Source organism: Oryza sativa, chromosome 10, assembly GCF_034140825.1.
Source record: "Oryza sativa Japonica Group chromosome 10, ASM3414082v1".
NCBI classification, from domain to species: Eukaryota; Viridiplantae; Streptophyta; class Magnoliopsida; order Poales; family Poaceae; genus Oryza; species Oryza sativa.
In genome coordinates, this window is record NC_089044.1 from 5854143 (window position 1) to 5876660 (window position 22518).

A 22518-nucleotide genomic window follows, 5' to 3' on the forward strand; every position below is an offset into this window, starting at 1 on the left:
AGTTAGAAAGTCAGCGATTCCAAGTGACTATGTCATTTACATGAATGAAGAGGTGAATGAACCTATGATTGAAGAGGTGAATGAGCCTATACTAGATAATGATCCCATCTCATTTAAAGAAGCAATGAAGAGTGAACATTCGTCTGAATGGCTAAAAGCTATGAAAGACGAAATGAAATCCATGAGTACAAATAAGGTCTGGGACTTAGTAGAAATTCCCAAAGGAGCCAAAACAGTTGGCTGCAAATGGGTCTATAAGACTAAACGTGACCCCAAGGGAAATATCGAAAGGTTCAAAGCAGGGCTTGTAGCAAAAGGATTTACACAAAGAGAAGGGATTGATTATAATGAAACATTTTCTCCAGTGTCTACTAAGGATTCATTCAGAATTATTATGGCACTAGTTGCTCATTATGATTTGGAATTACACCAAATGGATGTTAAGACGGCATTCCTGAACGGTGATCTGTATGAAGATGTATACATGGCACAACCAGAAGGTTTTGTTATGAAAAGAAAAGAACATATGGGATGTCATCTAAAGAAATCAATTTATGGACTAAAGCAAGCATCAAGGCAGTGGTATCTAAAGTTTGACCAAATCATAAGACAATTTGGTTTTAAAGCAAATAAAAAGGATGACTGTGTATACGCTAAGTTTAAAGAGAGTAAGTTCATCTTCCTAATATTATATGTTGATGACATACTCTTAGCCAGTAATGACAGAAATATGCTACTGGAAACAAAGAAATTCTGGCCTCTAAGTTTGAAATGAAAGATCTCGGTGAAGCCACTTATGTGTTGGGTATAGAGATTTACCGAGACAGATCAAATGGTGTTTTGGGGTTATCTCAGAAAGCATATATAGAAAAGGTACTGAAGAAGTATAATATGCATAATTGTTCAGCCTCGCCTGCTCCTATAATGAAGGGTGATAAGTATGGAAAGTTCCAATGTCCTAAGAATGAGTATGAAGCTGCGCAGATGAAGTCGATACCATATGCTTCAGCTATCAGAAGCATAATGTATGCACAAGTGTGCACTCGCCCTGATTTAGCTTTTGTTACCGGGATGCTTGGCAGATATCAATCTAATCCAGGTCTAGAACACTGGAAATTAGCTAAGAAGACCTTGCGTTATCTACAAGGCACTAAAGACCTCATGCTCACATATAGAAAGTCTGAAAACCTTGAAGTTGTTGGTTATTCGGACTCTGATCTTGCAGGGTGTGTTGATGATAAGAAATCCACATCAGGTTATATATTCACCCTTGCAAAGGGAGCTGTATCGTGGAAAAGCTCCAAACAAAGAGTTACTGCATCGTCGACAATGCAGGCTGAGTATGTGGCATGTTATGAAGCTACTGGACAGGCAATATGGCTGAAAAACTTTATCCCGGGATTAAGAGTGGTCGACAGCATATCAAAACCACTCAAATTATACTGCGATAACAAACCAGCAGTATACTATACGAGTAGCAACAAATCAAGTGCTTCTGCCAAGTACATTGATATCAAGTACCATGTTGTGAAAGAAATGATCCAGGATCAGACAATAAGCGTTGAGTATATGAACACTAAGTTGATGTTAGCGGATCCACTTACAAAAGGCCTACCACCCATTGTATTTAAAGAACATGTTGCCGGCATGGGTTTGGTAGAAAAGCCTTTGATCCTGGAATAAATAGGAACCTATATGGCACTGACTCCCCATAAAACTAAGGCGGACTCATTTTGAAATTAAATAGGAACCATAGTCACTTGGTTCAGTGGTGCTTAATTGACTACTGTAATCTAGTGTCTTGATGTACTGTTTTATTGAAAAGTGAGTCCATAAGTTTGTATAAGCCTAATGTAATAAGTTCAAAGAGCTCGTAAGATTAAAGAAGTTTGTTTTAAAGTATAATAGTATGCTATAGTCACTGGATTCTGTGATGTTTTATATTGGTCACTGTAATCTTTTGTCTTGGTATACTATTTTATTGAGAAATAAACTTATAAGTTTAGCCTCACGATCAAGGGGGAGAATGTTAGTGTGAACACAAATGTGATCTATCGGCTAAACCAAAGTCGGCAAGAAAGATTTTTTTAGGGCAATCGCTACAGTGATCGCCCCTTCAAGAACATCCCCGATCGGGGGGATTACCGCCTTAACCCTAGTGCCGGTTCCCCCTATGTGCAGTGGCTATAAATAGAGATCAATACCTAAGAGTTAAACCCTAAGAAAAATTTCTCTAGCTACCCGATCAAGCAAGCCACTGAAACACAGGGAAGAACCGAGACACAATCCTCTCTGTGCTTCCAAACGAGAGGAAAAGAAAGAAGAACAAACAACAGAGAAATGGGAACTCCGGGAGATCAAGGTATGATTCAATCCCATTCCAATTTGTAGTTCCATTTTGTGCCAAACCGATCCAAAGAATATCCAACACGCACCAGATCCAGCCGCGACTCCTGCACCTACCGGCCTCTACTGCTCCTGCTCTTGTCAAGATGCCAGAAGTCGAGCGCCGCCGCCGCGAACGCCACGACGCGGAGCTCGCCGTCGTCGGATCTCATGACGCACATGTTCCCGCGGTAGCGCGTCCACATGGCGCGCGGCAGTTTGATGTTGGAGAACTGCTTGGTGCGGGCGTCGAGCGCCAGGAGGTATGGGTTGTCGTCGTCGTCGTCGTCGTCGTCGTTGATCAGCCAGTAGACGCTCCCGTTGGTGTGCATGTCGTCGCTGAATGCGCCGAGCATGGGCATGATGGCGGTGCCGGCGTCGGAGTAGGGGTGCACGGTCCACGCGCCGGAGCGCGACGAGAAGACGCAGAGGCGCGGCCCAGGCATGAAGTAGGTGACGACGATGATCTCGAAGCAGAGGACGCCGCCGGCACCGCCGTCGTTGTCGTCGTCGATGCGCAGCGCGGCGCCGAGGTACGCGCTCTCCGCGTCGAGCTGGTAGAAGCGGGCGTCGCGCACGAGGACGGAGCGGCCGGACACGGGGTTGGCGACGACGAAGTTGCGCGGGATGCTCATGCGGTCGTTGAAGGTGGAGCAGAGGAGGAGGAGGCCGTCGCGGGTGTCGGCGAGCGCCCAGCGGTCGACGTCGGGGAGGGAGGCGAGGGAGAAGTGGCCGCAGCGGCTGATGGCGCCTTCGAATTCCCTCGGCACGGGGTGGAAGGTCGGGAGGAAGGCGGGGTCGACCACCTCGCCGACGAGCTCGCCACCGACCTTCCTCGAGACGGCGAAGCCGTTGTTGCAGACGAAGAAGCCGAGGAGCGGGGGCGCGTGGCGATGGAGCCGGCGGAACAAGCGGAGGAAGGTCGGGGACGACGCGACACGGCGCCAGCGGCGGCAGACGGTGGCGGCGCGCGCGAGGGCGGCCGCGGAGGGGAGGCGGAGAAGGATCACGGCGAGGAGGCGGTCGTCGAGCTCCGCCGTGGCGTCCATGGCGGGAGGCGACCGCGCTTTCCTCTTCCCGTTCCCGGCCATTTTCTACTCAAACGCAATGCGCGGTTGGGTTTTGGGATTTGGGATTTGGGAAGATGGCGATGGTTTCGGGCGGCGAGATGGGAGGGAGAGATTGATCGTGGGGGATATGCACGATTTCCCGTTACGAGGATATGCACGATCTCCTTTTCACAGGGTTGGGGTTGGTGCCTTTTTTTTTTTTAAATTACACAGTACAACACAAATACTCACAACGCACGCGCACTCACCCCTATGAACACACATACGTAAACCCTACCCCTATGAGCATCTTCGAAGACTGGGCCGATAAATTCTGGAGAGATTGACGAAGTCACCATAGGCGCCTCGCTGTCGACGGGTACGTCGCCTACCACTGAAAGCACAGGGGTTGGTGTCATTTTGAAAATGTACTCACCCTCAAAAATTGGGATTTAAAATACAGAAACTAAAAATAAAAACCTTTAAAAACTTTGCGAAAACATGCTGAACCTCCAAACAATATTCAACTATAAAACTGGGTTATTTGGAGTTTTACCTAATGCTTAATTACAGTTTAATTGAGAGGCATTGATTGTGAATTGTATATTATCGTTTAAAGAAATATTTTGCAATTCAAAAGCAAATCTGTCTTCACACTCTAAGGCTGTGTTTAGATCCAAAGTTTGGATCCAAATTTCAGTCCTTTTCCATCACATCAACCTGTCATATACACACAACTTTTCAGTCACATCATCTCTAATTTCAACCAAAATCCAAACTTTGCGCTGAACTAAACACAGCCTAAGAGCAGTACAATAACACACTATAAACCAGCTATAAACATATTTTAAGAAGATAAAAGAGGAAAGAGAAGAGCAGCGGGCTAGAGATTTGTAGCTAGCTGTAGCACAAACTCCAAGACGCAGTGTGTATGATAGGTGAGACCACGTATTAATAGTGTAGTATATAACTATTATATGAATTAACTATTAAATTGACTATATATGATTTTTGGAGCTAGTAGTTGACTATGCTATTAAACTTGCTCTAACCATTTTCCTTCCTAGCGTGACTTTTTCCTTTCAGGACTACCAATATATCATTCGGAACTTTTTTTGTTGATTTTTTTTTCAGGCAGAGCTGATAATACTCTCCCTAGACAATATTATTGATGTTTTAGATTTCATACTAAATCACCAACTAATTTTATAGAGAAAATTCTTTGTATGCCCTTAAAATTTTAGCCGATCCCTTATATCTCTTGATGTTTTTGTTTTATCTTGTAACTAAAGGAACAAGTCATATTTTTTTAAAAAAAGAATATATAAAGAACAATCCCTATTAATTTTGTCAAAAGAAAGGGGCACCATCTCTCGGACTAATTGAGCTGATTAATTAAATGTTTCATTATGCCTATTAATTTTAAGATCAGGACAAGCCCTCCATTAATTAAAGAAAAGAATTCAAGCATTTAAAAGGCCCTGAGTAAAATCTAAATATATGAAAGCAACAAGCTTTCTGAAAGGAGGATGAGCCATATCATCTACAATGTATGGACCGTTGGATGAACTGGTAAATGAAAATACACAGTTGGATCATCATGCTCATCTATGACAGTGGAAACACATTGGACCAATCCGGATGCTTCCAGACTAAAGACCTCAAAAAGCAGAGAACTCATGTGGTTAGTCTATTTAACACTACCGTTAAAAAAAGTCTTTTTAACACTATATATATGTTTGCTTAATTAATGTCCTGACTAAATAAAGGAAAAAATATGATGTCTTACCGTAAATTTGTATTGAATTTATATGCAAGTTTATATCTATAATGTATACTACTTTTGATTGCTTGGTATTGGAGCAACACACAACAACTAAGTAGCATACACTATGTACCATTTTATTTTAAAACAGTCCCTACAAACGCACACCTTACACTTAGGAGCACTTAGTGTTATTATTGTCTCCGTTCTAAAATATAGGTGTTTTAACATTCAAAATTTATCATAAACTATAGCTATTTCTACATCTACTCTCTCATCTTAACCAACATAGTCATATCCTATTTAATTTCTTCGTCTACTTTGTAATGTCAATCAATTACAACATTCCTCCATTTACATCTCTTGCTACTGCGTCATTCCCGAAATAAGTATTTCTACGACAAATTTTATATACAAATATAAAGCATTTCTAGGACACTAATATTTCAATGCATATCTAACATTTTTAGCCAATCAGGTGTTCGGAAAGAGCCAATCGGAGTAGTTCAAAATTTGATAGTAAGTAACCGAAAGAGATCATTCCTCCTTAATCTTACTCTTTACTAAACAAACTAGAAATACTTATATATAGGAATTAATGGAGTATATTTGAGAACAAAGATTAGGGTACTTACGAAACCGGTACCTTCAATTAATATCAGGATCAATATCTCAATGTCTAATTATATAGGTAGGTTATACTAACGCTCAAAGTCACGCAAAGCGCGACTAAGCATTTTTTTTTCTGCTAGCACCATTCATCAAGAGTTCAGTGCACTACCAGTCTACCACACTACTTGACCCAACGAAGGATTGTGTGCTTCAAGACTGCTTCCAGCCATTTCCAATCACATTCTTAGTCAACACCATCCATGCTGTCGAGTATCAAAGGCTTCTTGTTCTCCTCTCTTCTGAAAAGTAGACAATAAACCTACAAAATAACAGACAATAAAAATCACTGGAAAACACAAGAGATCGAATCTTGAAGAGTCCAGCAAATTGCTGAATAACCAATTAAAAGCTAAATCATTCCAGCAGGTGATGTGCTATCGCAGAGATACTCGGTATGTTACCATTTCAACGAATCACAATGCTCCATATGTAGTGAACAAATATTTCATTACAACCACAAAATTGACACTACGCGACAGTGATGAAACTGTTAAGTATAGTAGTATGTCAAGGGTATTAGAGTACTTTCCCCTCTCTTGTGTTCCCCCTCTCTTGTGTACATATATGTCATTTAGGGCCAAATCAATACAAGATTGAAATCCCCTAATCTCTCTCTTACCTTGAGATGGTATCAGAGCCTTACTGCTAATCCTACCCACCAAGTTCCCATCGGCGGCACGCCGGCGGCGGTCGCCGCCGGCGAGCCATTGTCTCGTACTACCGTCGTCTTCGTCAAGTTGTTGGTAGCATCGTTGTTCGTCGTCCCGTCCTCAAGCCTGTCAAGCAGCAGTCAGGAGCATCGTCCTTCCTCATCCACACGCATCAGTGCACGCCGCCGGCGGCAACCCCGTCCAAGCTGTCAGCCATGTCGTCCCCGCTGCGGCTCGTCGTCAATCGCGAAGCCGTCCTCACCAGCCGTCGTCCTCGCTGCCCGTCGCAGCGCTCGTCAACGGCATCTGTCACTGCCGCTCGTCGCGGCGTGCATCTCCTCACCAGCTCCACACCTCGCTGCCTGTCGTAACCCCTTGCGTGGCGCCGGTCCTCTCCGCCAATCAGGCCCTGTCACCCGTTTGTAGCAGAGCAAGCAGCTGCCGCTGCCGGCAGATCCTTCAGTCTTGGCTATTGCCTGTAAACTGCACAAGTCCATATGCTGCACACAAGGTGCTCGACAAAATGCTTCAAAGAGTTGCTCCCAGCTTGTGGTCATGCTTTTGCCTTTCCAATTTGGTGCTTTACTGAAAGTATTCGTGGTCTCTCATTACCATCTCCTGTCCATCTTCATCAGCTACTTCTCTCTGCTACCAAATTGGATAGAATTAATCAGTTAATATGCAATTCCTTGGCAGCCACAATTATGTCTTTTGCTAGCATATCAATGTCCTCTACAAATTGATTTCCTTTGTTTCCTATGATCCTATCTAGTTTATCCATTAAAGCCTTGCTGCATATCTATTAGTATCATTGTGTCATTTACTAGTTGCCATTCAATCCATCCAAGTCCATTGCATATTCTTCAATCCGTCCAATTGATCTCCAGCTTCATATCAGCTCTCCGTCGGAATTGGTCTATCACTTCACCAGCTCCACATCGGAGCTGGTCTGTCATATCACCATCTCCCCATCGGAGTTGACATCATCATCACTCAATGAAGGACTGAAGAACAATTTGTGAAGGTCCTTTATCAGATCTATGAAGGTCCGAAGAACAGTTTGTGAAGGGCCTTCCATCATCGTCAACGTCTCTGAATCAATGAAGAGCCGAAGAACGAGTCGTGAAGGCTTCAAGGTACCGAGGGCCGAAGAACAGTTTGTGAAGGCTCCGAGGTCCACTTCATTGAAGAGGAGATGGATCTTTTTCTTCTTCATCGTCATCATCCAAGAATTGGCACACTTTGACGACATCATCAAGACTTTGGAGATAGGCTAATATTTAGTTTGTGTCCTAGTGTTTAGTTTACCCTTCAAATGCAATGTTATTGCATACACATTGCATTTGAGTGGGGGTGTTAAGTGTAGTAGTATGTCAAGGGTATTAGAGTACTTTCCCCTCTCTTGTGTTCCCCTCTCTTGTGTACATATATGTCATTTAGGGCCAAATCAATACAAGATTGAAATCCCCTAATTCTCTCTTACCTTGAGAGAAACTTTGTCCAAACAGAAGGGACGCACAAAAGATTCTTGAATATAATAAACCCTGATTATCAATCATGACAACCTTGTATTTCCAACAAAACCTGTGATATATATTATTAACATTATCATAATCCCCAGCATAATTTTAGACAATTTCTGAAAGTAAATATTTGGTCTCAGCCACTTGGCTAGTGAACAAATAATCTAATATTCAACCATCCCTACTGAAGATGAAGTCTGAGAGTTAAAAGGGAACTGAAAAATGTTTTCAAGGCGGATAGTTCAAAGTACCAGACAGCCAAGAGTAGTTCACCAAAATTATGATACCAACAGCTCTTGAAATTATGCTAAAACCAGTTATCAAAAACTAAAAAAGAAAAGTTGAATAGGCTTAACTAGTGTTCATAAAACGTTAAACACTTAATTATTACAAAAGGATACTCTGTTACTAAACAAGCAAATAGGAGCCCGTTGAACAGATAAAAGAGAACTGATCATGGCGTCAATGTAAAATCAAGTGTTGTGAATTAACTTTTCCTGCATATATATGGTATCTGCATTAGGCATTTTTTGTTCGTGGGTGCATGACTAAAAAATTAACTATGCAGAAAATACAGAAAGAAAAGAAATTGAAATGCAACAGATCTTTCCCAGTCCCAGATAGAAGAGTACCAACCAAAGAAGCAAAAGCATTTACGATGTACAACGATCCCTGTTAAGCATCCAAGGTTGAATGGTTAAAGCGCCCAACTCATAATTGGTAAATTTGCGAGCAAATGGGATTAGAGAACTCAGTAGTCCTAGCTGTAAACGATGGATACTAGGTGTTGTGCGACTCAACCCGTGCAGTGCTGTAGCTAACACATTAAGTATCCCGCTTTCTTCAAGATTTGGCCCGAACTGTTCGGCAGATTCCCATGCGTTACGTGTGCCAATAAGAGTTCCCCGACACGAACCATAAAATAGAAATACACTACTCCAGCAAATACAACTACGGAACTAGATAATCCTTTCTGAATGTTCTATAAACTTGGATATTAGGGAGTGGTAATTTCATCGCTCGAATTTTTCTTTTTATTTTATTAATAGTCTTAGATTTTGCATTTTTTATGAGCCTCGTTTTGAGGGAGATTGAAATGCAATATTTCAACGTTGTGTATCTATTTAACAGAAACTTTTAACTTTGTGTAAAACTTTGTGGGAAAATAAATCAGAATTTGTATAATCTTACTACCACAGTACGAAATACAGAAAAACTAAGCAATGTAAGTAACAGCGTTAACACAAAAATACCTACAGAATTTCAGCAAGGTTAAATTACATGAAAGGTTCTTCTACCTTGACATTGGTGAATGATGATTGCTGTCTAGTTGATCAACCCGCAAGAGGCCGGCAATGGCGGCTTCAGCACCAGCCTGTAGGGAAGAGCCGGCCCAAAGTAGTACCTCCTGTGAGGCAGCCTGAACAACACCATGGCCTGAACGTCGAGAGCAAACACCCATTCAGAGCCATAGTGTTTGAGGAAGACGAAGCCCTCGCCGGCGTCCATGATCCTCGCGACGTCGTCATCGGCGTCCACACAGAGCTCCATCACACCGTCGACGTGCGCCAGCTCCACCCGCGACTCCCGCACCCACCGCCCCCTGCTGCTCCTGCTCTTGTCGAGGTGCCAGAATTCGAGCCGCGCCGCTGCGGCCGCGAACGCCACGACGCGGAGCTCGCCGTCGTCAGACCTGATGACGCGCATGTTCCCGTCGTAGCGCGTCCGCATGCTGCTTAGCAGTTTGATGATGGAGAACTGTTTGGTGCGGGCGTCGAGCGCCAGGAGGTACGCGCCGCCGTCGCCGCCGTCGTCGATCAGCCAGTAGACGCTCCCGTTGGCGTGCATGTCGCCGCTGAAGGCGCTGAGCATTGGCAACATGGGGATGTAGGCGTGCACGGTCCACTGGCCGGAGCGCGACGAGAAGACGTACAGACGCGGCTCCCACATGTTGTAGCAGGTCACGAGGATGATCTCGAACTCGAAGCTGCAGACGACGCCGCCGCCGTCGCTGTCGTCGGTGCGCAGAGCGGCGCCGAGATACGCGCTGTTGGTGACCGGGGCGACGTGCAAGAGGACAGAGCGGCCGGACACGGGGTCGCAGATGGCGAAGTTGTCCGGGATGTCCATGCGGTCGGCGAACTTGGTGCAGAGGAGGAGGAGGCCATCGTGGGTGTCCGCAAGCGCCCAGTGCTCGTCGTAAGGGAGGGAGTCGAGGGAGAAGTCGATGCAGCGGTTAACGGCGCCGAGGAATCCCCTCGGCGTGAGCCTCGGGAGGAAGGTTGGGTCGACCACCTCGCCGACGAGCTCGCTGTCGGCAATCGACCTCGAGACGGCGAACCCATTGTTGCAGACGAAGAAGCCGAGGAGAGGGGGCGGGTGGTGGAGCTGGCGGAAGAGGCGGAGGAATGTCGGCGACGACGCGACACGGCGCCAGCGGCGGCAGACGGTCGCGGCGCGCGCGAGGGCGGCCGGGGACGGGAGGCGGAGCAGGATGTGGGCGAGGAGGCGGTAGTCCAGCGCCGCCGCCGTGGCGTCCGCGGCGGGAGGCGCCCGCGCTTTCCTCTTCCCGCCCATCTCTTCGCTGCGCGCGGCGCGGTTCGGTTTGGAAGGTGGCGATGGTTTCGGCCTTTCGGGGGAAAGGTGAAGCGGGCGACGTGAATACGTGATGGGATTGGGGAGTGGATGAGGACGTGTGGCGTACTGGCGTGACACGTATGAACGTGGCGGGAGAAAAGGGGTAGCGACGGTTGTTTCGCGCCACTTCTCTTGTGGAGTTGGCGCCATTTTCGAATCTTTTATATGAGTTTGGTTTAAAATCAGTTTTAAGGTAAAAAAAAACTTTTAAGACTAATATAATATAACTACAAATTAGATTGTACTATGAATTGCGTGTAACTAATAAAAACATTTGTGGCCCAATGGTAACATGCACCTCCTCTAGTCCTTTGAAACGAGGTCTATGTTGGAATACCTACTAACCAGTACAAGCTTGCGTGTTTTTCCACCTGCATAGCACAAATCTTATGGAAATGCTTCGGATTAGACGTTTGGCATAACATGAAAAATCAAATAGACAAACTACTATATATCTCCGTGTGCACTTTACACATCCATACATGCTATAATGATCTTCAAAATAACTTTTTCTCTTGAACTACTTATCCAATCTATGATATGATCACACCATTATATTTGTTATAATTAAATCTTTACTATAAGATATCACATCGATATATTCTGATGAAAGAAAAATATATGATGAAAGAAAAATATATGTTTCAATCCGTTAAAATTTAATGTTTCAGATGTGGTAGCAATATGTTTCAACGCGTGTTTTCATTATGTTTCATTAAAAAAATTAAATATTTTAATAACTGAAATTTTTATTTCACCATGTATAACTCAATGTTTCACCAATGACCGAAAAAATATGGGATGCTTATGTCCCTACTCTCTTCTAACATTCTAGTGGCTTTCTTCCCACACTATGCATGCATGCATGTATTTAGTGATCTTAAAAATATCTTCTCTTCTAAACTACTCATCCGATGAACGATTTGATCACACCGTTGAATTTGTTATAATTAAATCTTTACAAAAATATATCACATGATTATATTCTGATAAAAGAAAAACATATGTTTCAAACAATGAAAACTTAATGTTTCATACGTGATAGCAATAAGTTTCACCGTGTGTTCTTATTGTGTTTCACAAAATTTCTCTATGTTTCAGAGGTTGATTTTTTTTTCACCATGTATAACTTAATGTTGCACCAACGGTCAACTGAAACATTTGACCGTCCATTTTTTTCTGTAACATCGGACGTCCGATTTGTAGCTCTCTCCCAAAGCTTAAAGCACAATGGAACCATAAAAGGCCCCATAAGCCCCCAAGCAAACCACGGGAATTGCTAAGGACATTCACAGTACGGTTCGCTCATTAGAGTAGCCCTAGCCCTAGATGCCACATAAGCACTACACATTTAGGCCATATACCCCAACACCCATGTTGTGTTTGCAACCCCATGTTCCCAACCCTTCTCCCTCGTTTTACGCGCGTACACTTTTCAAGCTACTAAATGGTACGTTTTTTACAAAAAGTTTCTATACGAAAGTTGCTTAAAAAAATCAAATTAATCTATTTTTTTAAAAAAATAGCTAATACTTAATTAATCACGCGCTAATGGACCGTTCCGTTTTCCGTGCGGGAGGGATTAGTTCCTACCCGTTGAATCTGAACAAAGCCTAGTGAAGGTCACACCTAGTTAATTTTTTTCGGACCCACATGTTAGCCCCTCCCACTCTCTCTCTCAACCCCCTTCCTTTTCTCACCTAAACGAATAAATGGGTTGTGATTATTTATCCATCAACACATATGTACAAATTAACGCACGTTCATCTTTTCTATTATCAAGAAAAAACATAAAAAGCAATGGTTATACACGGTCACGGTCAGTCGGTCCCGTAGTTAAACTATGCCTACACAGACCGCATACGAACAAAGTCGATCAATAGCTAGCAAGCTACGGAAGATAGGTAATAAGATGCCTGATCCATCTCATATCCAACGAAGTTCGTCCATGACCTACAGTCGATGTCATCAGCCACCTTCTCAAGCTCCTTGGTTGCAATGTTGAGCACATAAGCACCAGGAGTGCTGCTCCCTTTGGCGTCGATTGTGAAGAAGAGCAAGCCACTCCTCTCGCAAAACCACCTCAGGTTCATGGCGTCAGAGCGATGCACTCTCAACTCATGCAACCTGACGCGCCATGTACAGACGCTCACCTGTTCGCGCGTACAACCGCCATTGCTGCCGAAAGCAAGGTGGTAGCAGCTTGACACTCCGGCGGAGCCGTCGAAATACCTTGAGGTGACGATGAAGCTCAGCTTGCCGTCCGGGCTGATGCCGAGCAGATGGTCGTGCGGCGGCGCCTTTGGAACGGCCGGCGGCATCGGCATCTCTTCGGGCTCCGGCGTGTCGGCGCGCACGGCGAATGCCGTGTGCGCCAGGGGCCAGTAGGCCACGCCGCCATGGACGACGCTCTGCCTGAGGTTGTGGAGCGTGTAGCTGCTCATCTTGGGACCTGATGATCGTCTAGCCTCCGCGCTCCAGCGGCCGGTGTCCGACGAGTAGGAGCGGAGCGCGGTGTACGTTCGCCGGTTGTAGACGACGACGACGCGGAAGAAGGTTGGCGACGACGGCGGCGGGTCGTCGAGGTCGTCGGCGGTGAGCAAGGCGCACGCGTACGCTCCCGGCTTGTCGTCGCCATGGAGAGGCGGGAGCGTGGCGACGTCCCCCGTCATGGGGTTCCAGACACAGAGCTTGAGCCCGTCGGCGTGCCCCTCGCGCCGGAGCTCGAGGACGACGCGGCCGTTGCGGGACGTGACCGGGCGGGAGTACTCGCCGTCCTCCACGAACGGGCTCAAGGATGGGCCGAGGAGACGAGCGCCGGCAGCCGTCGGGACAAAGCGGCAAGTCTGCCCTGCCGCCGCGGAGCGCTTCCGCTTGCCGGCGGCCGCCTCCTGGTAGAAGAAGCCGAGGGCCAAGCGTGGTAAAACCGGCTGCGGCAGCGGCAGCGAACGGCAGAGGAGGACGGCCGCGTCGGTTATGACACGGCTCCACCGCCGGCACGTGGCGGCGCAGCGGACTAGGTCGGCGGCGTCAGGGAAGCGGGTGAAGACGTTGGCGAGCACGCTGTCCGGAACGTCCGAGAACGCGCCGCCGTTGCCGTCTCTGTCGTCGTTCCTGGCGCGTCTGTTCGTCCGGCCTCGCCGTCGCCGTCGCGACAGCCAGCCTTTGTGGTACGGCGCGAGACGGGCGGCGGCCGCGCCGCGTGGTGCGCCTCGGCGTCGCGGCGGCATCCAGGCTGCGATGGGTTGGTGCGCGATTGGATGGACGCGGTGATGCTTTGGCGCCGCGTTATTTATGGCCGCGGAACGCGCGCCTCCCGTTGGCAACTCGGAAGTCGGAGAAGACCTCCGATTCCGACGATGTCTCGTCTGACGGCTATGCCATATGTTCTCAATAAATACCAACCGTCAGATCATCGGAGCGCCGACGCATCGCCATCCATCTGATCATTAATCCCTAAATCCTGTTTGATTGTGAACCTTTTCCTCCGACGTTAAAAACGAAGCAGTTATTAGCACATAGTCCCTTCGGTTCTATTTTAACTGATTTGTTAAATTTTGTTGTCGATTTTTTTTTAGATTTGGGGATAATTTTGTGAATAACTTGGATGATTTTGTGATGGGCTTGTGAATTATGGATGATTTGTTGCGCATGATTTTGTGGATGATTTGTACATGATTAGAGAGCATACCTGCATGTAGGATGTAACTACACAGCTAGTACAAACCAGCTACCACTCCATCTATAAGACGCATCATCCACCTATAGTTCAAATACAATTTTCTCTTAAACTACTCATCCGATATACGATCCGATTACACTGTTGTGTTAGTAACAATTAAATATTTACAACAAGATATCACATGATTATATTTTGATGAAAAATCACAAATTACTTTTATGATATGTCTAAATTACTTTTAGATTTCACTAAGTTACTTCTTAGATATATAAAAGTAAATTCAGTAAAACCTAAAAGTAATTTACATATATTATAGAAGTAACTTAGAACAAAACGAAGGTAACTTTAGCATGTCATTTGAAGTAAATCCGTTGTAAAGATAAAAACATGACTCTATCTAGAAATTAAATTAATCAGCACAAATTATGAAATTAACTAAAAAAATAATAAAAGTAATCATCTCAGAGCATTATGAATGTATAGGAAGTATTTTAATCAAATCTAAAAATAACTTATATATATATATATATATATATATATATATATATATATATATATATATATATATATATATATATATATATATATATATATATATATATATATATATATATATATATATATATATATATGGGACTCCATGGTGCCCGGGCTCCAAGGTATAAAACACACAAATTCTCTCAAATTTTTAAAAATTTTCAAATTGTGAGTATATACCTAGGTATAAGAATTTGATTCATACAAATACCTAACAACAAAACAACTCAAACTCAACTTTATTTCACAATTCATTATTGCATACCTAACGAATTATATGTTTGGATGTTATATACCTAGAACCAAAATCTAACAAAAAAAAAGTTCAAACTCAGTTCAAACTTGTTTGAACTTGTTAGTAAAGAAGTTAATGTTCATATCTAAACATTTAAAAAAATTTCATACTCATTCAAATTAGGTATATACTCAATTTGAATCTTGGAGCCCATACTCTATGTAGCACCAATTAATTTACATATATATATATATATATATATATATATATATATATATATATATATATATATATATATATATATATATATATATATATATATATATATATATAAATGATTCTATGCACCTGGGTGTACGTACTCCTGCTCCCATCCACCGTTGATCAACAACCAGCCACGATCAACAACATGCTTACCGGATCCACCCACTAAACCCGTTTTTGTTATAGTCGTGAAAAAATATTTTTCATAATACTTAATTATGCCGGACTAATAGGACCTAAACAGAACATATAAATCCCTGGTTCCATTCCATCCGGTGACGGCAACAGCTTTACTCTCTCCACCGTATTCGGATCGAGAGCTACTATTGTCGATTGACCACGGCAGCGGCATTCATCGATCGGCGATTTGCTGCGGCACGGCCTTTGTCCACGCGGCGGCGGCGACCGCCACACTCGCCAGCCGAAGGAGCAGCGAGGCAACTGCACCACGGCGCACCGCTAGCTATGACTCCTGGCCACCGGTGTTGATACGATGAAGAACGACGGTTGATCGGGCGGGATGCAGGATCAGCCATCTGGGTTTCTCCGACGAGCCTGGTGAATACTAAAATCCATACACGGCAACAGACTTGCATAAGGTAAACCATGCCGTTCTTAATCCTTATTCATCCTGTAGTTATCTTTCCATTTTACTATTGATTACTATTGCAGATCGAGGACTAACTTTGTATATGTCGTTAGATCCGTATGTGCATGTAGCCATTTCCCCTCCTTCAATTCGATGATCAGTAGGCCTGATGCATGTTTCTATTCAATTTTTATTCCTCTGGTAATCCTAATGATATATATGAAGCCCCTAACTAACTTTGCTCCATACAGATGCGTGACATATACCAAGGATCGATGGTGGCCAACGCCCGACAGTATATGAATTGCCGATTTGCCAGTATTAATTAAAATTCTGTCCAAAGCAGCTTGTGCAGTTCGAGAATTGGGTATATTGTAGATTCATTTATTTCTTTTTCAGAATGGCTAAATGTATCATGTGAATCCATATACTGCCTGGATTGCAAATTCTATTGTGAACATAATATGATTCAATTTATTCTAAATCGGGTATTGTAAAACAACTATTTTGTTCTTTAAAATCTCCTCCCAGTCTTAGTTCTGATCTGTATGCGGAATATAAGTACTACTAAAACACATCATGCTACTGTGCAATAAGTATGTAGTATCACAGCATACAATTTCTGAAATAATTAAATCAGTACATGCTTCTAAAATCACACCATACAATTTCTGAAAGACATCAGTACATGCTTCTAAAATCACAGCATATAATTTGTGAAAGATGCCGGATCCAAGCAGAGATCTACGTATATACAGGATTCTTAAAGAAAGCAGTATATACTACTCCAACCTGGGATGAAGTATATACCATATCCTAAAAAAACAGTTCATACCACTGCTACCTAAAAATAAGTATATACTACTACTAACAAAAAATAAGTATATACTACTACTAAAAAAAAGTATATACTGCTACAACAAAACAAAAGGTATGTACTGCTGATCACTGCAAAGAGTATATATACTGCTTCCTAAAAAACAGTATATACTGTTGCCAACTAAAAAACAGTACATACTTCCACGTAAAAGACAGCATATGCATCCCGCTAAGGGAAAAACGTACTGCGTGTTGATTGGAGTGTCGTTGATGATTCTAAAATTTGAAACCACCGAAAAACTGGGCATGCACGCTACAAATAAAAAAAAACTTATTTTTCAGCACAAATCATTTTGAACTACGCTAATGGATTATCCAATAGAGAAGATGGAGTACATACTCCTGGGAGTATATATGATAATCTGTTCAATGAAAAAAGACATTAATTAAAGTTACTTTATTTTTGTTATAAGTTACTTCTATAATATATGTAAATTACTTTTAGGCTTTACTGAATTTACTTTTATATGTCTAATAAGTAACTTAGTGAAATCTAAAAGTAAGTTAGACATATCATAAAATTAATTTGTGGTTTTTCATCAAAATATAATCATGTGAGATCTTGTTGTAAAGATTTAATTATTACGAACACAACGGTGTAATCGGATTATAAATCGGATGAGTAATTTAAGAGAATTTTATTTGAAGCATAGATGATAGGAATATTTCCTCTACTTGCTCAATGGATTAATAGCAACCAAAACTCCTAAAGTACTAGCACGTGGGTGTCTCTGGTTAAGACTAATTGGAGAGGCCTCTCCAATTAGATTTACCGCTGCAGGAAGTCTCTGTTCCAAATAGTATCTGGTCCACTTCCAATTGGATTTCACTAGAAATTAATGAATGAAGTTGGAAGTGTACCAGACACTATTTAGAAAGTGGACCAGACACTATTTGGAACAGAGACTTCATGCTTTCATTTTTGCATGTTTAATGCGATTAAAATAATTTCCTACAGTCTTATACAAGTTTTATATGATAATTAAATCAAAGGAACTTTAATGCAAGCTTATGTTTTATATAACTCTATAGTACTATCAATTCTGGTTCTCTGGTGATCATTTTATTTCTTGACATAGTATGTGCATTCTTGGTTAAGATCTAATGCGTGCATTATCTTTCTATTAGTAGAGATTCTGACAGTCTCTCACTACTGGAGAACCGATCTTTCATCGTGGTACCTAAAATCACAAATATCTTAGCTAGATTAAGAACCGGTACTAAAGATGCTTTAGTACCGGTTCTGAAAATCCAAGTCCCTAGAAACACTATCCAAGTCCCTAGAAACACTTTTAGTAACACTAACCAGTCCTAAAAATACATCTTTAGTACCGGTCCAAGTCCCTAGAAATATTTTTAAATCCTGGTTGGTATTACCAACCAGTACTAAAGATGTCTCCCGGGCTAGTTCAAAAAGAAAGTATCTCTGTTCAAGTCAAACGTATGTAGAAGGTGGGATGATAATGCGCTTGAGGGATGAGGTAAGAGATCTTGAGTTCGAATCCCACATTTCACATATTTTTTTTTTGACTTGGTATGCTTTCAGCCGGTATTATATAGATGTCATGGTTGTTATACCCGGGATTAATGGTGATTTCCAACCGGTATAAAAGATGAGTTCTCTGCCAATGTCTTCTCATAAGCAAATGTTTCGTCGTGGTACCCAAAATCATAAATATTTTGGCTAGATTAAGAACCGGTACTAAAGATGTTTTAGTACTGGTTCTAAAAGTCTAAGTCACTAAAAACATTTTTAGTCCCGGTTAGTGTTAACAACCAGTACTAAAAATACATCTTTATTACTGGTTCTAAAAGTTCAAGTCCCTAGAAACATTTTTAGTTACCGTTGGTATTACCAACCGGTACTAAAGACGTCTCTAGGGTTAGTTAAAAAAGACAACATCTCTATTCAAGTCGGATGCACTTGGGATGGTGACACGTATGAGGGCTGAGGAGATCTTGAGTTTGAATCCTGCATTCCACATTTTTTTTGAATCTTGCATTCCACATTTTTTTAACTTAGTATACTTTCAACCGGTACTAAAGATGTCAGGGTTGTTATAACCGGGATTAATGGGGATTTCTAACCGGTGTAAAAGATGAGTTCTTGAATGGGTGTTTTTTGAAATCTCTTATATGTGTCTATCACATTAAGTCTTTTTTTCTTCGTACATTATACATGGGTTTGTCTTATGGTAAAGAACTAGAATTTTCTCAATTCATGATCTTTGGTGAAACTGGAAAATGCTAGGGTTTTTAATCTCTAGTGTTTATGGTGTTGAGATGAAGGGAGTGAGAGCAGTATTGTTGCCTTCGTTTTATTTATGGTTTTAAATTTTTACATTTTTTTTCTTAATAAAAAAATATAGGTAAACCTTTTATATGCATGTCCTTATCTTTACTGATTAAAAAGTGTAAACACCACAAAATAATCTACGATTAAGCACTACTACAGATCCGGGCTTCAGTGACGGGTCATCTGTGACGGGCCAACGCAACTCGTCAAAGATGAGTCATCTCTGACGGGCCGAAAAAATATCCTCTTCAATATATGGCTACCAGGGAGGACCCGTCACAGATGTGAAGTCATCTGTGACGGGTGTAGTATTATGAACCATCACAAAAGAGACCACTCATCTCTGACGGGTCTTTAACTAACACACGTCACAGATAACGTTATCTCTGACGGGTGGTAGTTATGACCCGTCAGTGATGAGTGAAAATTCAAATTTTTAAATTTTGCAAAAAACCTCGGATTGAAACATGTCCTATATAAAAGTTGTAGCTCTCAATGATATCCACAACTTTATAACTAACAACATTTCTATTAGAGATCGTTTACATCCCCGAACATGCATTACAAGTGATCAGATCTACTTTTAAAAACAAAATTTTGAGTTTTTTTTTCAAATGACATGGATGGATACATGCCCCGTATCAAAGTCATACAACTCAATCAGATCTACACACATTATAATTGAAAATATTTTCATTTCACAAAATTTACATGTTATAAAGTGAGATATATTTTGAAAAATGAAATTTTGAATTCTTCAAACAACATCGGATGAAGATATTTTCTATGTAAAAGTTATAAAACACGATGAGATCTATAACTATTTAGTTGATAATATTTTCATTTGAAGTCATTTAGGGTGTTAAATATATGTTAAATGATTCAGACAAGCATAGACAAAATAATAACATTGGGTTAGTAGTCAATATGTGTTGAGTAGGTGAGTTGGTAAGGGAGCTCTATATGGAGGTTGAGGTCTTGAGTTCGAATCTCACTTGTAGCATACAAGTTATATTGTGTGAAAAATTGTGAATTTATAGGTAGTGATGTGTAACCATGTATAGGATGGCTAGTAAAATTCAAAATATTTTTTTGAGGTTTTTTGTTGCGTTTAAAATTCAAAAATTGTATTTCTTGCTTTGTCATCAGTGACGGGTCGTAAGTTACAACCCGTCAGAGATGAGTCATCAGTGACGGTCAGGTAGTTACGGCACGTCACTGATGACTCATCTGTGACGGGTGACAAGTTTTAACCCGTCAGAGATGATTTATATACCGGTCAGAGATGGGTTATCTGTTACGGGTGTTTCATCCGTCACAGGTGATTTTGTCATCAGTGACCACTAATCACTGACCAAGACCAAACCCGTCAAAGGTGAGGGTTTGGGCCCGTCAGAGATAACCTGGTCCGGCGTAGTGAAGAAAACTACTAAATTAAATTTTAAGATTCGTATTCTGGATAACCATCAGCGAACAATAGGATGACATAGGTTCAGTTCGTTGGTAAGCCCCTCGCGCCAGATATTGAGGATGACCCAAGCATATTGATTAGCTACACGCCTCCACGTGATAAGCTGTAAAGAAAAATAAATGAGGAAAAATAATTTTAGATAAAGCTATTATACTTTTGCTTTTTGCAATGTAATAGAAAAGAATGAAAAAGCGCATAGATTAATTTAAAATTAAGTTTAAAATTTAAATTTTACCTATAACTTAATCCATTGAAACTCGGTTGTCACTAGACACTATCAGACGAGAGCATTCGGAAAACTCACCGTCCTCCACCAAAGGGTTAAGTGATAGGCCATGAAAGCTAAGGCGGTGTTTGGATAAGGCGGTGTTTGGATCAGAGACTAAATGTTAGTCTTTATTACATCGGATGTTTAGACACTAATTAGAAGTATTAAACATATATTAATAATAAAACTAATTGCATAAATGAGAGCTAATTCGCGAGATAAATTTTTTAAGCCTAATTAATCCATAATTAGCATATGTTTACTGTAGCATCACATAGGCTATCATAGATTAGTTAGGCTCAATAGATTCGTCTTGCGAATTAGTACAGGGTTATGAAATGGATTTTGCCATTAGTCTATGTTTAATATTTCTAATTAGTGTTTAAACATCCGATGTAACATAAACTAAAATTTAGTCCCTTCAACCAAACATGGTTGAAGCCCAGAGAAGCCAAGCGTCTACTCCGGCCCTTGTTATTTTCACTTTATTGATCGAATTATCGAAACAATTTATTTGTTTCACGTTTTAAAGAATATATATACGTTTCCTAAGTTTCTTAATATTATTCAGTTCTTTCTGTAAAGATGCAAATTAAGTCATGCTTAAATTAACAAAATAAATTATTATTTTGAATACGATGAATGGTTAAACTTATATACCTAGAAGTCAAGAATGTCCTGTATTAAAATTCGAAGAGAGTATTTAGTAACGCAAAATCTATTTCGAGAGGCATCTCAATTTAGATTTAACGAGCGACGCGGATAATTATGTGAGAAGTACTAGTAGCGTTACATACATGCATGCAAGTAGTTTTTCTATTAGGTTATGCATATTTTTTTTCTTGTTATGAAATTTTCTCTTAAATTACTTATCCGATCTATAATTCGATTACACCGTTATGTTCGTAACAATTAAATCTTTACAACAAGATCTCACATGATTATATTTTGATGAAAAATCACAAATTACTTTTATGATATGCCTAAATTACTTTTAGATTTCACTAAATTACTTATTAGACATACAAAATTAAATTCAGTAAAGCCTAAAAGTACTTTACATATATTATAGAAGTAACTTAGAACAAAACGAATGTAACTTTGTATGTTCGTTTGAAGTAAATCCATTGTAGAGATAAAAATATGACTCTATCTTGAAATTAAATTAATTAGCACAAATTATGAAATTAACTAAAAACAATAATAAAAGTAATCACCTCAGAGCATTATGAATGTATAGGAAGTATTTTAATCAAATCTAAAAAAGTAACTTATATATATGATAATTTGTTCAATGAAAAAAGATATTAATTAAAGTTACTTTCTTTTTGTTATAAGTTACTTCTATAATATATGTAAATTACTTTTAAGCTTTACTGAATTTACTTTTGTATGTCTAAGAAGTAACTTAGTGAAATCTAAAAGTAATTTAGACATATCATAAAAGTAATTTGTGATTTTTCATCAAAATATAATCATGTGAGATTTTGATGTAAAGATTTAATTGTTACGAATATAACGGTGTAATCGGATCGTAGATTGAATGAATAGTTTAAGAGAAAATTGTATTTGAAGTATATGTAGATGGTGTCTCTTATAGATAGAGTGGTAGCTAG

At 41.1% G+C, this 22518-nt stretch overlaps 3 protein-coding genes and 1 long non-coding RNA gene across 4 annotated transcripts; 1 reads left to right on the forward strand and 3 right to left on the reverse strand.

The window, feature by feature from the left end:
- Window positions 1–2459: 2459 nt before the first annotated feature.
- LOC136353624 (uncharacterized) lies at window positions 2460–3434 on the reverse strand. Its single transcript, XM_066304673.1, has one exon. The coding sequence runs from the start codon at window positions 3432–3434 to the stop codon at window positions 2460–2462; it is 975 nt and encodes a 324-aa protein (XP_066160770.1).
- Window positions 3435–5821: 2387 nt separating this feature from the next.
- LOC112936700 (uncharacterized) lies at window positions 5822–10676 on the reverse strand. The gene is made up of 2 exons (XM_026021033.2): window positions 9343–10676; window positions 5822–6130 (listed from the first exon to the last, which is right to left on the reverse strand). Exon 1 carries the CDS (start codon window positions 10619–10621, stop codon window positions 9371–9373), a length of 1251 nt encoding a protein of 416 aa, XP_025876818.1. The 5' UTR covers window positions 10622–10676; the 3' UTR covers window positions 5822–6130; window positions 9343–9370.
- A 1756-nt stretch (window positions 10677–12432) lies between these two features.
- Window positions 12433–13943, reverse strand: LOC136353634 (uncharacterized). The gene has a single exon (XM_066304695.1). It carries the CDS (start codon window positions 13909–13911, stop codon window positions 12565–12567), a length of 1347 nt encoding a protein of 448 aa, XP_066160792.1. The 5' UTR covers window positions 13912–13943; the 3' UTR covers window positions 12433–12564.
- Window positions 13944–15674: 1731 nt separating this feature from the next.
- LOC107279189 (uncharacterized) lies at window positions 15675–16472 on the forward strand. The gene is made up of 2 exons (XR_001540529.3): window positions 15675–15998; window positions 16240–16472. It is a non-coding gene; the product is annotated as an uncharacterized lncRNA (long non-coding RNA).
- The last annotated feature ends 6046 nt before the right edge of the window (window positions 16473–22518 follow it).